Genomic DNA, 18284 nt, shown 5'->3' on the forward strand with positions numbered 1-18284 from the left:
TTTAGCAGTGTACAAGATCTTCGGTTTCTTGGCAATTTCTCGCATGGAATAGCCTTCATTTCTGAGAACAATTATAGACTAATGAGTTTCTGAAGAAATTTCTTTGTTTCTGGCCATTTTGAGCCTGTAATCGAACCCACAAATGCTGATGCTCCAGATACTCAACTAGTCTAAAGGCCAGTTTTATTGCTTCTTTAATCAGGACAACAGTTTTCAGCTGTGCTAACATAATTGCAAAAGAGTTTTCTAATGATCAATTAGCCTTTTAAAATGATAAACTTGGATTAGCTAACACAACGTGCCATTGGAACACAGGAGTGATGGTTGCTGATAATGGGCCCCTGTACACCTATGTAGATATTTCTTTAGAAATCACCCATTTCCAGCTACAATAGTCATTTACAACATTAACAATGTCTACACTGTATTTCTGATCAATTTGATGTTATTTTAAATGAACAAAAAAAATGTGCTTTTCTTTTTTTAAATTTAAAGCATTGTTGTTAAGGGCTTGTAAGTAAGCATTTCACTGTAAGGTCTACAAGTGTTGTATTTGGCGCATGTGACAAATAACATTTTATTTTATTTTTGAAAGTGAACCGCCAATTCCACTGTTGTGGCTAAACCTTATTGTGGCTAGCTTCACATAGGTGGGTCCAACCACCATGTCTTATAAATTAGGAGTATTTTAGATGACACCACCTAGTTAGATAGTTAGCTAGTTAACTATAGCTACTGAAACAGATGTCATTTTGCTATGTTTTTGGGGAAGAACATTGTTTGCATCCCTCAGCTAGCTAGCTTTTTTATGTCCAGCAGTGATTGTGTAATCAATGTGTAATAACTACGTAAAACATAACTGAACGTGTTAAATTATTATGTGACGTGCAGACATATTCAGGTCCTGATTGATCAACAAGCCTATTTGAGGTGTCAAATTGTGTTAGCGTTACTTGACACGTCAAATAGCGTTATTTGACTTGTATCTTTTTTGACACACAAGACCCAAACAGCGTTCCATATACATTGGATCTATATGAATCCTCATCTCCTAAAAAAACTATTTTCCTTTCTTTCTGTGCCACCATGATTGCATACTACTGAGGCTGCGGAGAAATCATTACAACAATTATTACCTGGGTGATGTGTTTTCTATGGGCACTGGTATTCCCAAATTAAAATTCCTGGTAGCACAGCAAAATATTTAAGACCATATGCCCCCAAAATGGTAGCACTGTAAAGCCCTGACACACACACACACACACACACACACACACACACACACACACACACACACACACACACACACACACAGTTCCCAGAGTCAAAGACACTTCAGGTGGCCAACGCCAGCAGGATTGGCTTGTGTCAGGTTGTAGTTGAATCCTGTCCTCACTCTGATCGGCTGGAGGCCCGGGTCTGTGCCTTGATGCAACACTTCCTGGTTATCATCATTTCCTAGAAAACACACAAAACAGGGCCCTTAACATGTAATAGATCTGGGTCCCACCGAAACAACAGAAGCGAGGTATTACATTACCAGTGTATATGGATTTCCTTGTTACTCGTCCATCTGAGTTTTATTCTGAATGACAAATACCCCCTCATCACGAGTTCTCTCGGCAACAGCCTGGGGCTTGAGGAAATTGCCGGTCATTGGTTTGTTTCAATAGGTTACCATATGGGTAGGGAGTCAGGGACCGATGTGGGCTCGTGTGAGGTAAACATTTACAGAAAACGTTGATCCAAAACAGACTATGTAAAACAAAACCTGGCCCAAAGAAAAATAGGGGATGGATTACTTAGATACCTATGGACGTCATCGGGGGTACTTTTATAACATTTCTTTGTTTTGCCATAATCCTTATCCATTCCTCAAGGGGAGAGGAGCTGGGTTCAGAAAGCACAGGGCGGCTACAGACCATGACAAACAGCTGTACGTCTGTTTGACTGCGTGAAGTGAAATGGGCCCAACTGACCAAATACACATTTAACTTGTCAAAGTGTACTGTATGCAGTTTAGACAGGTGAGGAGTAATTGTGGAGCTAGGCTAACTTTCCTTTTCATTCCTTATCCATGGTGTTTCTGTTAGGTCTAATTATGGTGTTTCTGGTAGGCAGGGTTGGGTAGGTTACTTTCTAAATGTAATCTGTTAGTTACCTGTCCAAAGTTGTAATCAGTAACATAATTTTGGGATTACCCAAACTCAGTAACATAATCTGATTACTTTTCCCTTAAAAGGCATAAGAAGAAGACAAAAAGGACCCATCAAATGCATTTGGTATGTTATCATAGTGGTCTCTGACTGGTCAGACTCGCTCCAATGGAACAAATTTAAACTTGAGCCTTTTTTCAATACCGAATTGAATGGAATTGAGAAAACAGAAAGATGTCAATTTATTAATATCCTTTCTGATTTTAAAAGTAATCCAAGAAGTAATCTGATTACAAACACACACAAAAAATCTGCTAACATAACTGATTAGTTCGTTAAAAGAATTATAATAATCTGATTACATGTAATCAGTTTCTCCCTAACCCTGCTACTTCAGAGGAGCTAGGAGGAGGTTCAAAAGGTGATAAACACCTGAATGTTTAGACTAGGCGTGGTTACAATGATGAAGGAGAGCGATTATTTTGTTGCAACTCACCGCAAATTTTTCTCAAATCTACTGTATCTAACCTACTAACGAAGACGCCATGTCTTCAGATGACAACACCCTACACAACCAGTGTACTGCCACCACAATGCCGCCCCGATTCACCCGGCCCACATTTAGCTTTTGATAACGATAAAAACTGTCTTCTTTAATCTCAAAAGATGATCTTGCTCCAGAAAAGGGCAGAAATCATAATCACAGGCGATTGTCCTGAGAACAAAAGGCCTTTTGGGAGAAGTCAATCCTAAAGGGAAGCAGCAGGACTGAGGACAATGAGGAGCCCGGGAGATTATTCTGAACACTGCCTGGACCAAAACCAGCCGTTCCCCACCTGTTTCTGTTTCAATCACAGACATCCCTAGACACCAAGAAGTAAGGAGCAGTGAATCACTACTGTATCCATGGGAAATCCTGGTTTATAAATTATCGCTCTACTGTATGTCTGCTGATCGCTTTGTCTAATATAGCTACATCCATTGCTATAACTGTGAGATGGTCCACTTAGAGTATGGGTCGTACAAGGCCCCTGGAGAATGCCCCCAGGATCCACCCCGATTCGGATCCTGATTACATTTAGAAAGTAACATGATCACCGACAACAATGAGACAGCCTATAGCAAGGAGGTCAGAGACCTGGCAGTGTGGTGCCAGGACAACAACCTCTCCCTCAACGTGAGTAAGACAAAAGGAGCTGATCGTGGACTACAGGAAAAGGAGGGCCGAACACACCCCCATTCACATTGACAGGGCTGTAGAGGAGCGGATCGAGAGTTTCAAGTTCCTTGGTGTCCACATCACCAATAAACTATCATGGTCCAAACACACCAAGACAGTAATGAAGAGGGCACAACAACACCTTTTCCCCCTAAGGAGACTGAAAAGACTTGGCATGGGTCCCCAGATCCTCAAAGAGTTCTACAGCTGCACCATCGAGAGCATCCTGACGGATTGCATCACCGCCTGGTATGGCAACTGCTTGGCATCCGACTAAGGCGCTAGAGGGTAGTGCATATGGCCCAGTACATCATTGGGGCTAAGCTTCCTGCCATCCAGATCCTATATACTAAGCGGTGTCAGAGGAAGGCCCAAAAAATTGTCAAAGACTCCAGTCACACAAGTCATACACTGTTCTCTCTACTGCCGCACGGCAAGCGGTACCGGAGCTCAAAGTTTAGATCCAAAAGGCTCCTTAACAACTTCTACCCCCAAGCCATAAGACTGCTGAACAATTAATCAAATGGCCACCCGGACGATTTACATTGACCCCTCTTGTTGCTACTACTCACTGTTTATTATCTATGCATAGTCACTTTACCCCTACCTACATGTACAAATTACCCCGACTAACCTGTACCCCTGCACATTGACTCGGTACCGTGTTACTTTTTACTATAGTTTATTTAGTAAATATTTTCTTAACTATTACTTGAACTGCATTGTTGGTTAAGGGCTTGTAAGTAAGCACTTCACGGTAAGGTCTACACCTGTTGTTTTCGGCGCATGTGACAAATAAAATTTGATGACGCAAGAAACATACAGAACATTAAACAACTCCCTCTCACAGCCACACTGTTGGGTGGAAACCGTTGAGATGTGGGGGGAAGTGGAGTAGACTGGTCTATGAGGATGGAGTGAAAAGTCTAGGAGGAGGGGGCACTTGATAAGAAGAAGATAGAGGGGAACTCATGAGTGTCATTCCAGTTTCCAGAGGAGATTTATTGACTTTGTCCACCACAGAGGCCGGTTGCACCAGTTGGTCGTAAGTGGGTTGCAACTCTAGGTCTGACGTAAAATGAGCTCTACGTCGAACCAACAAATTGGACCTGTTGCACCACCTGGGCATAAGCCCTTCTATGAGCTACACCTGGGCGCGGTGGTGTAGAGTACTTAAGTAAAAATACTTTAAAGTACACATTTTTGGGTTATCTGTCCTTACTTTTTATATTTTCGACTACTTTTACTTCACTACATTCCTTAAGAAAATATTGCACTTTTTACTCCATACATTTTAATGACACTCAAAAGTATTCGTTACATTTTGAATGCTTAGCAGGACAGGAAAATAGTCCAATTCATGCACTTATCAACCAAGCATCCCTGGTCATCCCTACTGCCTCTGATCTGGCGGACTCACTAAACTCACATGCTTAGTCTGTAAACAAATACTAGCCTTCCCTGTGGCTCAGTTGGTAGAGCATGGTGTTTGCAACGCCAGCATGGTGTGTGCAACGCCAGGGTTGTGGGTTCGATTCCCACGGGGGGCCAGTACAACAACAAAAAAATGCATGAAATGAAATGTATGCATTCACTACTGTAAGTCGCTCTGGATAAGAGCGTCTGCTAAATGATTAAAATGTAAATGTAAAAGATGTGTGCCCGTGGCTTTCCGTTAATTTAAAAAACAAGAAAATGGCGCCATCAGTTTTGCTTAATATAAGGAATTTTAAATTATTTATACTTTTACTTTTGATACTTGAGTATATTTTAAACCAAATAGTTTTACACAAGTAGGACTTTACTGAGTGACTTTTACTTGAGACATTTTCTATAAAGGTATCTTTACATTTACCCAAGTATGACAGTTGGATACTTTTTCCACCACTGCCTGGGCGTAGCTTCTACGCTTAGTAGGGAGCAGGCATAGGGTGTTCAATTGGGACCATCTTCTTTCATGATATGCACTGAAAATAATAGAGATCTATACATTTCAAAACAATGTGAGTCTCGTGTTCAGATTTCATAACCTCTGGGGTCTTTTCGAATTGCCTATGCACGAGTCAACAATACACTTGATTTATGCTACATGGCATGCTAAATCTGTCTGATCAGATATTAGCAAACAAATAGATGAGCTGCCACCTCCAATTATTTGCCCAGACAGATCAAATAACCAAATATACAAACAGAGATTCAGTGAAACAAAATCGCATTGATTGTTAGACAAGTCAAGGGCTTTTAGTCGGGATATAGCCCCTATAGGCTTACGCGAGTGAAAAGCAAAATAATCAACCTGTTATACTAGGCTAGCATAGGCTACATAGCTAGCTAACATGCACTTTTAGAAGAGCAAACTAAACAAAAAATTCAAATCATGAACACTCACCTCAATGAGTTTCCATGACATCAATGTCACATGCCCCCTTATTTCAGTCCCCAGAATCTGACCTCTTGACCTTCCAAGACTATCATACAGCACGCTGCTATGCCCTCCCTGAGACAAATACACACGTAGCCGAAAGATAAGCAAACAATAAATACAGACCAAACTAGTCTGGCGGTCCCCACATGCCTGGTAAACGTTCTTCTCTAAACAGCCATCCGTGTTTCAGGCCTCCATTTTTCTACCTAGACTTTCAAACAAAAGGTTGGGTTGTACCAAAGCAGAAGTGAATGCTGGGGGGCGATGAGGAGGAAATGGTTCACTCCAGCAGTGAGATAAACGTCATGTGAATTTAATGTTCCGTTTCACTCTCTCTCTCTCTCTCTCTCTCTGTGCTGCTCGGCCTGTTATTACAATCACAGTTTGAGTCATAACCGAGGCAGCTCAAATTCATTTTTAAGGCATTTTAAAGTAACTGTACAATGAAAATTTCACTTTTAAAAGTTCACATTCTGTTAATTCATCCCCAAATATTATTATTGACTCATCCTATTTGTGGCCAAAGCACTTCAAAAACCCCACTTCAAACTTGTATCTAAAAATGTTTTTTATTGCTATTTACTCATCAAGGATGATGTCATCCTCCTTAGGAGGATGAGCTGGCCAATCAGCAGTCTATTCACAAGAATATTTGTAATGACCGGTATACGCCCACACCCTTCCAACACAGAAAAGCTGCTTTTTAACATACGTAATTAATCATTTTTTAAAAGAAAACAATTTCCCTCATATTATAATGAATTATAGATCGAAACACTGGATAGTTCTTTTAACACGACCACACTCATAAACAGGCCCGGAGATGAGTCAAGATAGTTATGGAGAATTTGCTTATGACGGACTTTTTCCCCCTTCCAAAAAGAAGCAAAACAAGACAAAATGGGTCAGTCATAGTGAGGCACCAGAGAGAATAACAACTCGGATGGAGGAGGACAGATCCTCTCTTCTCCTCTACAGGGCATTGTGGGAAGCAGAGATGACATATTAGAAGGAAAGTGGAATTCAAGAAAAATGAGATGGTGTGTGTCGGAGGGAGCTGAGCGATAGAAAGCGCTCTGCAGGCAGGGGTCCAGGTCAGCGATAGGGGATGGGGAACAGAACAGGAGCTCTGCATCTGTCTGTCAGAGGGGGCTCCTGTATCCACCCCTCCACCTTTAATTTATGGCCCCTCAGACGGAGACAGTCGGGATCAGGGAAGGAGATAAAGGGGAGTCTTGAAATGAACACCTTGGTAAAACCTGCCGCTGTATAAAGTAACGCAGGGCGGGGGGGGGGGGGCCCTCCTGCTGGAGCTGAACCAAGTCCATCTCCACCGCAGCAGCCTACGCCAAGCTCTCTGCTGGCCAGTCTCCGGTAACAACACGGGGCCTATAGGAGCCTAGGGCTATACTGTAGCAGGGTGTTAGCCCTAGGCACACACACACACACACAGAGAGGGGAACTAACAACACTCCCACCACCATCCTCCAAGCCTCTCTGGTTCTCTGCTGTACTGAGCACTCCGCCTGTTTGAAGTCTTACATAATAGTTTGTAAATAGCCCCTTCTTTCTCTCAGTTTCACAGGCCCGGGCCCAAGACAAACCTCACCAATAATCAAATCAAACTGCTAAATTACAGAGGCTATTACCACTCGGCACGCAGTTCAAATTCTCAGCGCAGAGATCCAGCCAGTCATGGGACCTTGACCCTTGTGGAGCTCCAGAACTGCAGCAAGAGAGCAGCTAAAGGGTTCCAGATCAACAGCCTCTGATTGCTAATAATGAGTCAGTGTGCATGGAGCTTGTATCCCAGGCAGCTAGAGACTCTTCTGGGCCGTGCGGTTGTGTTTCCCCCCCCTCCCCGGTACTCCTCTACCCCACTCCTCCCACCCTCTACCCCTTAGGCCCGCTGGAAACATTGAGTCAGCCAAGCCAAGGCCCCTTTTGTTTCATGTTTATCTATGTGCCTCTAATGGGAGGCGTTGGACCACGCTGGGTTACAGAAGAACATTGCAGCTCCGCTCGGCTATGCTGCTGCCGTCTGTCTGGGCTACTAATAAGAACACCTGGGTTCAAGTACTATTCAGAAATCTTTTAAATATGTTGATTGTTTGCACTAGCCTGCCAGAGTGCCAGGTGGGTGAGGTTTGTACGTTAACTACTTTTCTATTGGTTCCATTGAGAGAGGCAAGTTCAATCAAGCACAGATAAAGAATTTAAAAGGATTTCAAATAGTATTTGAACCCAGGTCTGCTGCTAATAAACTCTTCGCTCCTCCTCAGCCCGAATTAAATAGGCCATCTTTAGAAAACATCTCTCCCTTCCGATGTCATGTTGAATCGGTTGTTGTGTTGTGGCTCATGGAGCAGCAGGGAGAAGAACAAAAGGGCCCATAATATAACGTGGCCTGGCTTTAGTGTACGAGGGCTGAGTTGATGCTCTCTCTGTGTGCCAGGCCAACGTAACGCTTAGGGTATAGTCATTAGTCACTGTGAAACAGAACAGGGCTGGCTCATCTGATTCAAATTAGAGCTCATCGAATGGGAGCCAGAATGAAACTAGGATGATTCATAAACGCTCCATTTCCACTGAGTTTGGTTGTGCGTGAGTGTAGGACCAGAAGTCCTCACAAGGATAGTAAAACAAGGAAAAGTAGGGACATTTTGCCAGCCCCCCCATAAGGAAAACGGCTATTTTAGCCTTAGGGGTTACAATTAGGGTTAGGTTTAGGGGTTAGGGTTAAGGTTAGGTTAAGGAAAATAAGATTTTGAAATGGAATCAATTGTTTGGTCCCCACAAGGACAATAAAATAAGTGTGTGTGTAAGTGTGTGTTTGCTAACACCCAAACACTGCCTAAATATGGAGAGAAAAAAAAAGTGGTTGTGTAATTTCATTCAACTTATGTGTAACCTTTATTTAACTAGGCAAGTCAGTTAAGAACAAATTCTTATTTACCATGACGGCCTAGCCCGGGACTGTAGTGACACCTCTTGCACTGACATGCAGTGCCTTAGACCTCTGTGCCACTCGGAATCCCATATACACTGAGTATAGCATACATTAGGAACACTTTCCTAATATTGAGTTGCCATCAGAACAGCCTAAATTCGTCAGGGCATGGACTGTACAAGGTGTCAAAAGCGTTCCACAGGGATGCTGGCCTATGTTGACTCCAATGCTTCCCACAGTTGTGTCAAGTTGGCTTGATGTCCTTCGGCTGGTGGACCATTCTTGATACACACGGGAAACTGTTGAGCGCGAAAAACCCAGCTGCGTTGCAGTTCTTGAAAACATACCAGTGCGCCTGGAACCTACTAACATACCCCGTTCAAAGGCAGTTCAATCTTTTTAATTGCCCATTCACCCTCTGAATGGCACATATACACAATCCATGTCTCAATTGTCTCAATGCTTAAAAATCCTTCTTTAACCGGTCTCCTCCCCTTCATCTACAGTGAATGAAGTGGATTTATCAAGTGACATCAATAACAGCTCATAGCTTTCACCTCGATTCACCAGGTCAGTCTATGCCATGGAAAGAACAGGTGTTCTTAATGTTTTGTATACTCAGTGTATAACCAAAGCATTGAAACCATCACCAATGTGGTTCTTGTTTGACAGTGAGTGAGTTCGCGCGAAAAGACGCCCACTTCAGAACTGACACATGCTTGTACTCAATGACAACATCTCATTCTGTTTTGCCCAAGGATGACAGATGACTAGATACTTACACCATTGTCATGTTCATTAGGCGCCAAACAGATTTTTTTTTAAAGTACTGAAACATGGCGGGACGACCTGGATTTTTCTAATAAGAAATGCTCATTTCCCCACATAAACTCTCTTGTGAAAGCACCACGATGTTATGTCCAGGTTCTGAGTCATATTTAACGGAGTAGGTGGTACATTTATTTGTCTTTTACGGCTGTGGTTATTAGTGTGTTAGTACATGTGATGCACTTGGCTGCCAGGGGAACAAGCTGTCCTGGGAGGGTTGCAGCTGTGATAGAGGGTGACTCATTTTGGGGAGTGGGGTTCCAACTTCCAACACACACACACACACACACACATATATATATAAACACACACAAGTACATACGTATCTGAGGTGTTTGTCTGGGCACAGATAGATATTGACAAAATGTCTGAACACCTGCGTATGGCATAAACCTTGAGGGGTTCACTGCTCCAGGAATGACTGAGAAGTGAACCGAAGCCATAGAGCCCAATGTGTTTAAAATGCTGCTTTCTGTGTTTATAATAAAATGGTACACACACGTCTCTCCCTCTACCACACACACTTATGTCCCCATGACTATGTGGAGGGAATACTGAGCAGCAGCTGGAGATGCTTCTGAGTCTAAACTGGAGAGCAAGCTAGCTACTGATGTGTAGTGATGAAAACCACCCATTCACACACTAAGGCAGCCCAGTGTGGTCTCACATCAGAGTAACACTAAATGAACAGCATGTGAGAGGTCACACACCCAGGCTATAAAAACACTCGTACTGTAAACAGAAGTGGTCATCAACACACTGGACGTACGGACCAAAGCAGCCTACAACACCATATTGTGTGGGACTCAGTACGTGAAACAGTACTCCCACTACAATCTTTGTTTCCCTCTCAACCCCAGGCTATAGTTATAACTATCCCTCCCCTTACTCCAACTGCAGTCTTCAATATCCCCTTTCTCTCTCCAGATTTTGACCCCGTTTCTCCTCAGTGCTCGTTTTTATGACCCCTCTATTCATGTCAGTGGAGTCTTAACTACCCTGCCCCTCTCTTTCTCTGTCTCTCGCTTTCTCTCTCTGGCACAGGAGATTAAAGTCCACCGGATTCCTTGCGCTGCTAGGGGGTCCGAAAAGATTCTCTTTTTCATTTCCCCTCCCTCACCTTATTTTCTCTCCCAAGATAGTCTTTCTCAATATGCAGCAGCAGCAACCTTGGGACTATTCAAACCCTTGAGAAAATGAAAAAAGAAAAGGCGTTGGAGAGAAATATGATCTTTTGAAGTGTGAGGAGGAGAGGGGAAAAACTACAGAGGGCTTAGATAGAGAAGACAGGGGGGGGCGCCCAATAAAATGAGTGTAGAAGTGTAACAGAACGAACGAGACGAGAGCTGAGACCGAGAGAGAGAGCAGAGATTGAGAGAGGAGGAAATAAATAAAAAAAGGGGGGAGAGAGAGAAGGGGGGGGGCATTGCTTTATAAGACGAGGGAGAGGAGAACAAAGAGGTCTTTGTGTGGAGTGCTGAGAGAGTGAAGTGGAGCCAGGGCTTAGGGAGTGTTTAACAGTGTACACTGACTGCATTCCAGCAATGTGATTACGAGCCACTTTTAATTTATTCTCCTCCAGGAAACAGACTTAACTCTTCCCTGCCCTTCCCTAGACTTCTAGTCTTATTACATTTTCTCTTTCTCTTTTCGGTTTCACTCTACTTTCTCCATAACTTTTCCCCCTTCCTCTCCAAAATGTGTCAGTTCTGCTAATATGCTCAAGATTACATTTCGTCGGACAAATACTACACAGTGTATCTAACTCCACAGCACTAACGCTTTGCATTAGAATTCATGAGGGCTCAATTGCTAATGGCAACGTCATGTACAGTTTTATAGTATTGACGTTCGAGTGGAATGGAGCACAGTGAGAAGGACTCGTGTGTGATTGGAATAAAGCAGAAGACAAGTTGCCATTGGCCAATAAAGTCATCTTATGAACACAGACCAAGTCTCTCTATACCAGGGATCATCAACTAGATTTAGCCATGGGCCGATATTTTCTTGAGCGGATGGTCGGGTGGCCGGGAATAGAACTACAAATAATTTGTAGACTGCAAATTGACCCCAAACAGATATATTTGACTAAAACTGAAAATTTGTATATGATCCCGTGTCTCTCTACTATGTGTGGAAATACTTGAGAACAGATTTCCCAAATTAAGATCGCTTGAAGCTGATTTCCTGCTGGGTTTTTTTTATGTCCAATTTTTTATTTTTTAAGTTGGGGTTTGGAGGAGCGCCAGTTGGGGAACCCTGCTCTTTACATCCCACTCTATATATTTCTAGCGCGCGCGCACACACACACCACCCCACCGCCCCCTCCCCCGCAGTCCGGATATAGGATCTAAAAGGCATGTATACAAATCCCTTCTTATTACTCATAATCCCGCGGAGAGGACACACTGGCAACAGACTTCCTGACAGATATGTACTGCAGAACTGGAAGCAGGCAGGCAAGGGGAGGGCCATTCATCAAAACAAACACACTGCTTATGGGACAGGAGGGGAACAGGTGCTTGTCTGGCCCCTTGTGTGTGTGCGTGCATATACAGTATGAATGAGTGAAGAGGCGCTACTAGGCCTTAATTAAAACGTCAACACACTCTCCCAGATAAAACAACATGCGTAATTAAAAGTCTGGTCATTGATCTCTGTGCCTCCTGACTGTTGACTCTGGTCTCCGCTCAGTACACAGGAGGGTTTGACTGGGATGTGTCTTAAGAGCCAGGCAGGCTGAAACGCATTCAACTATTTCATATTAACCACTTTAGCAAACAACAAAAAAAACAAATAATCATTGCCTTGTCCCAGATTGGTTTGAGCTGTTTTACGTGACATTGACCACATAGGAGTTGGAAAGACAGCACAAACAGATTCGGGACCAGGCTAAAAGAATCATGGCAAATTCAGATAGTCTTGACTGTAATTTACAGTACATAGAGAGCCTTACTAGAGACCTGGAGATCTAGGGCAGTGGTTTTCAAACCTCTCCTCGGAGACCCCCAGAATTTTCACAATTTTGTTGTAGCCCTGAGCTAACTCGCCTGGGCTTGATGATTAGTTGACAAGTTGAATCAGGTGTGCTCGCTCTGAAGTAGTTCAAATACATGGAACGTCTGGGGGTCCCAGAGGAGAGGTTTGAAAACCCCTGATCTAGGGCACTCAGTCAGTCTCCCCATTCTAGAGCCAAAAGTAGAGAAACAAAAAGAGGGGATTACAACATGAGTACCTCAAGGGAAGCATAACCAAATCTTTAGGAGGAAGTGAAAGTGTTTTCATTTCAGAGAGCGATTCATGTTAATATACTGGTTTCATATCATTTTTATTCTGTTTCTAAATGTGTCATGTTAATACCACTACACTCAGTGTTCGTCTCTTTTAGTAGCCTGGTGACACATCTATTTGTGCTGTGTAGCCAATCCCTATGGGTTTGGCATTAACAAAGACCATGTAGCAGTTAGCTATACTGCACAAACAAGTCCGGGAACAGGCTACTCTTTTAGTGCTAATACGACCAAGAAAGTTGCTTATACTGCACAAACAGATATGGGATCAGGGTACTTTTTCAGCCTGACCATGACAATGACAATTTCGGAGTTGGCTATACTGCATAAACAGATCTGGGAACAGGTTACTCTTTTAATGCTAATGCTACGAAAAACCACTTATTGCGTGCGGAGTTCCACAGTGAGTCGGCAGAATGAGTGTGAAGTGTAGAATGTGACAGAGATTAGGTGCAATGGCTGCCCCTCCCCCTTCTATGACCCCGTCACAGTTTCAGACATGATGGTGGACCACACACAGACAGAGAGGCAGAAACAGCCATAGCAGAGTAACCCACATCCCTACAAGCCCTGCGCTTGCAAGTCTCACCACACAGGGAAACAGAAAAAGAGGGTGGGAAAAGAAGAGGGGGAGAGAGAAGGCGGCAGGGAGGGAGAAATAGAGAAAGAGAGAGCAGGGGTGAATCAGACCGGCCCAACCGCCACCTCCTACCACAACTACCCCGGTACTCTCTGACTGGTGCCTTCCTTTCCATCCAGTACCCTTCTCTGGACAACTGCGCTGTCACCAGCCAGCTGTTAAGCATGAAGAGAGAGAGCGGTTGGTCGGTGGAATGGAGTGAGAGGGGAGGAGGAGGAGGGGGGTGGTGGGCGAGGGCAAGTGAAAGTTGGCCCAAATAAAAAACCCTTCTCAAAGGGATCAAAGCGGGTGCATAGCAATTTAATTCCGAGAGGATATTGGTGTTCCCGTAGGCTTCCCCTGCTTCCTGACCCCCCTACCCCTACCCTCGCTGCCCCCACACTGAGTCTTAAGTCGCATAGCCACAGACCAAACAGGGGGACCATTATTCCCCACCCTCTGGCCTGCTTCGCTCCTGCACCTACTCCACTGTTAACTCCCGAGTCTCTGACATACAGTACCAGTCAAAAGTTTGGACACACCTACTCATTCAAGGGTTTTTCTTTATTTTTACTATTTTCTACATTGTAGAATAATAGTGAAGACATCAAAACTATGAAATAACATATGGAATCATGAAGTAAACGAAGAAATAAAAAAAAAGTGTTAAACAAATTCTTAGTAGCCACCCTTTGCCTTGACAGCTTTGCACACCTGGAATGCATTTCAATTAACAGGTGTGGCTTGTTAAAAGATAATTTGTAGAATTTCTTTCATTCTTAATGCATTTTAGCCAATCAGTTGTGTTGTGACAAGGTATAGGTGGTATACAGAAGACGGCCCTATTTGGTAAAAAAAATATGGACCAAGTCCATATTATGGCAAGAACAGCTCAAATAAGCAAAGAGAAACTACAGTCTATCAATACTTTAAGACATGAAGGTCAGTCAATACGGAAAATGTAAGTAACAGACACATCTCAACATCAACTGTTTAGAGAAGACTGTGTGAATTAGGCCTCATGGTCGAATTGCTGCAAATAAGCCACGACTAAAGAACACCAATATGAAGAAGAGACTTGCTTGGGCCAAGAAACATGAGCAATGGACATTAGACCAGTGGAAATCTGTCTTTTGGTCTGATGAGTCCAAATTTGTGATTTTTGGTTCCAACCGCCGCGTCTTTGTGAGACGCAGAGTAGGTGAACGGATGATCTCCGCATGGGATTCCCACCGTGAAGCATGGAGGAGGTGGTGTGATGGTGCTTTGCTGGTGACACTGTCTGTGATTTATTTAATATTCAAGGCACACTTAACCAGCATGGCTACCACTGCATTCTGCAGTGATACGCCATCCCATCTGGTTTGCGCTTTGTGGGACTATCACACCTCCAGGCTGTGTAAGGGCTATTTGACCAAGAAGGAGAGTGATGGTGCTGCATCAGATGACCTGGCCTCCACTATCACCCAACCTCAACGCAATTGAGATGGTTTGGGATGAGTTGGACCGCAGAGTGAAGGAAAAGTAGCCAACAAGTGCTCAGCATATGTGGGAACTCCTTCAAGACTGTTGGAAAAGCATTCCTCATAAAGCTGGTTGTGAGAATGCCAAGACTGTGCAAAGCTGTCATCAAGGCAAAGGGTGGCTATTTGAAGAATCTCAAATATATTTTGATTTGTTTAACACTTTTTTGGTTACTACATGATTCCATGTGTTATTTCATAGTTTTGATGTCTTCACTATTATTCTACAATGTAGAAAATAGTAAAAATAAAGAAAATTAATTGAATGAGAAGGCGTGTCCAAACTTTTGACAGGTAATGTACATGGAGTGAGATTCACAGCACAAGACCTCTACTATGGGAACTAGGCTGCTAGTGCTTATGGGTCAAAGTTCATAGGTCACAGGAACACAAAGCAACTCAGGTGGCCCTCAGAACCAAACTGTAATCAATGTCTCTTACAATGAAATGCAGTAGTGAGAAACAAAGAGGACATGTAGTTTCATTTGGCTCCCAGCGGAGCCCTATTGCCGTTTCATCACTACGGCCCTCTCAAGTAAATACATTACATAATGCCCATTGAACGCTGAACTGAGGAAATACTGAGAGAGTTCAAAAGGGGCTGCTGGTGCTATTGTGTGGCTGCATCTTTCCTGCCCTGGCGTTTAATAGCTATAGGCTCGTTTTCTCTCTGTGTGGTTGACGGTGGAATTAGGAAGTAGCTGCTGGCCGACCTGTGTACAGTATGTGGGTGTGTGTCTCGTCGGTGTGCATGTGTCCCTATGTGTATGTGTGCTTGTACTTGCATGTGTGTGTGTTGGCTGGGGGTCCTCCAGAGGATGTGGCCAGGGCAGGCGTGTGGTGTGGGAACGGGGCTGCGTGTCAGCTGTCAGGGCTGGAAAGGTCAGGCCGCAGGAGCAACACAGGGCAGCACTGTCTGTGTGGCAGGGCCGAGGGAGGGAGGGAGGGGGTGAGAGAGAGACAGACACAGAGAGAGAGAGAGGATACAGAAAAACAAAATAAGAGTGGGAGAAGAGTCAGCTAGACAGAGCGTGAGTGAGTGTGTGTACACGCGTGTGTATGTGACTGTGCGTTCCTACATGTTTGTAAAGGAGAGAACCAGAGCGAGAGAGAGACAGCTAATCCCAGTGAACAGCTGCTGGCGCCTCAGACACATCAGGAACAACAGCACCACTCCAGCTCTCTGACAGACAGACACCACTACTAAAGGTTAATGAATACGAATGAATAGGGCCACAATTAACCAACCCAACACCCTCCATAGGTACAGTACAGCGTGTGACTGAATGACTGACATAAAACATCAACCACAAACAACACACTGTGTTCTGGTCTCCACAGTGGGAGGCAAGACTAGGGTTGCAAAGCTAACAGTAATTTACCAAAGTTACCGGAATCTTCTGTAATTTTGGTAATTAACAGAAAAACGATTGCGATCCATGATAACTTTGGTAATTTATACTTGAATAACTTGTGTATATATAATGTATTCATATTTAGAATTCATTATGTATATATGTGTCCATATTATCCATGAGTTTCTAGTGGACAAACCATATGGATCAAGAGAAAATAGTCTAATTAATGAAGAAAGCATCTAAATCAACAATGGCATTATCTGCAACTTTTCCAACTATTGACTTTCTTCACAAATGCCACCCGTTTGACGCCAAAACATTAACAAATAAACTCAGCAAAAAAAGAAAAACGTCCTCTCACTGTCAACTGTGTTTATTTTCAGCAAACTTAACATGTGTAAATATTTGTATGAACATAAGATTCAACTACTGTGACAAAAACTGAGCAAGTTCCACAGACAAACAGAAATTGAATAATGTGTCCCTGAACAAAGGGGGGGTCAAAATCAAAAGTAACAGTCAGTATCTGGTGTGGCCACCAGCTGCATTAAGTACTGCAGTGCATCTCCTCCTCATGGACTGCACCAGATTTGCCAGTTCTTGCTGTGAGATGTTACCCCACTCTTCCATCAAGGCACCTGCAAGTTCCCTGACATTTCTGGGGGGGAATGGCCCTAGCCCTCACCCTCCGATCCAACAGGTCCCAGATGTGCTCAAAGGGATTGAGATCGGGGCTCTTCGCTGGCCATGGCAGAACACTGACATTCCTGTCTTGCAGGAAATCACGCATAGAACGAGCCGTATGGCTGGTGGCATTGTCATGCTGTAGGGTCATGTCAGGATGAGCCTGCAGGAAGGGTACCACATGAGGGAGGAGAATGTCTTCCCTGTAACGCACAGCGCTGAGATTGCCTGCAATGACAACAAGCTCAGTCCGATGATGCTGTGACACACCGCCCCAGACCATGACAGACCCTCCACCTCCAAATCGATCCCGCTCCAGAGTACAACGCTCATTCCTTCGACAATAAACGCAAACATCACCCCTGGTGAGACAAAACCGTGACTCGTCAGTGAAGAGCACTTTTTGCCAGTCCTGTCTGGTCCAGCGACGGTGGGTTTGTGCCCATAGGCGACATTGTTGCCAGTGATGTCTGGGGAGGACCTGCCTTACAACAGGCCTACAAGCCCTCAGTCCAGCCTCTCTCAGCCTATTGCGGACAGTCTGAGCACTGATGGAGGGATTGTGCATTCCTGGTGTAACTCAGGCAGTTGTTGTTACTATCATGTACCTGTCCCGCAGGTGTGATGTTAGGATGTACCGATCCTGTGCAGGTGTTGTTACACGTGGTCTGCCACTGCGAGGACGATCAGCTGTCCGTCCTGTCTCCCTGTAACACCGTCTTAGGCGTCTCACAGTACGGACATTGCCATTTATTTCCCTGGCCACATCTGCAGTCCTCATGCCTCCTTGCAGCATGCCTAAGGCACGTTCACGCAGATGAGGAGGGACCCTGGGCATCTTTCTTTTGGTGTTTTCCAGAGTCAGTAGAAAGGCCCCTTTAGTGTCCTAAGTTTTCATAACTGTGACTTTAATTGCCTACCGTCTATAAGCTGTTAGTGTCTTAACGACCGTTCCACAGGTGCATGTTCATTAATTGTTTATGGTTCATTATACAAGCATGGGAAACAGTGTTTAAACCCTTTACAATGAAGATCTGTGAAGTTACTTGGATTTTTATGAATTATCTTTTAAAAGACAAGGTCCTGAAAAGGGGATGTTTCTTTTTTTTGCTGAGTTTATATATTGACATGGTAAAATATACTGAACAAAAATATAAATGCAACATGTAAAGTGTTGGTCCCATGTTCCTGAGCTGAAATAAAAGATCCAAGAAATGTTCCATATGCACGAA

The 18284-nt window shown here is 43.8% G+C and overlaps 1 protein-coding gene across 5 annotated transcripts in view; it reads right to left on the reverse strand.

The window, feature by feature from the left end:
- Positions 1 to 585: 585 nt before the first annotated feature.
- Positions 586 to 18284, reverse strand: part of rad51b (RAD51 paralog B) — a 53273-nt gene continuing 35574 nt past the window's right edge. For 3 of the 5 annotated variants that reach the window (XM_029733269.1, XM_029733273.1, XM_029733272.1), the window contains 2 exons: positions 15796 to 15926; positions 586 to 1458 (listed from right to left, as the gene is read on the reverse strand). In XM_029733269.1, coding sequence (XP_029589129.1) covers positions 1393 to 1458; positions 15796 to 15926 — 197 coding nt within the window. In that variant the 3' untranslated portion in view covers positions 586 to 1392. The remainder of the gene's footprint in view (positions 1459 to 15795; positions 15927 to 18284) is intronic. The other 2 variants (XM_029733270.1, XM_029733274.1) reach the window with 1 other exon arrangement.

The sequence above is a fragment of the Salmo trutta genome, chromosome 35 (assembly GCF_901001165.1).
Source record: "Salmo trutta chromosome 35, fSalTru1.1, whole genome shotgun sequence".
In the NCBI taxonomy this organism is placed as follows: Eukaryota; Metazoa; Chordata; class Actinopteri; order Salmoniformes; family Salmonidae; genus Salmo; species Salmo trutta.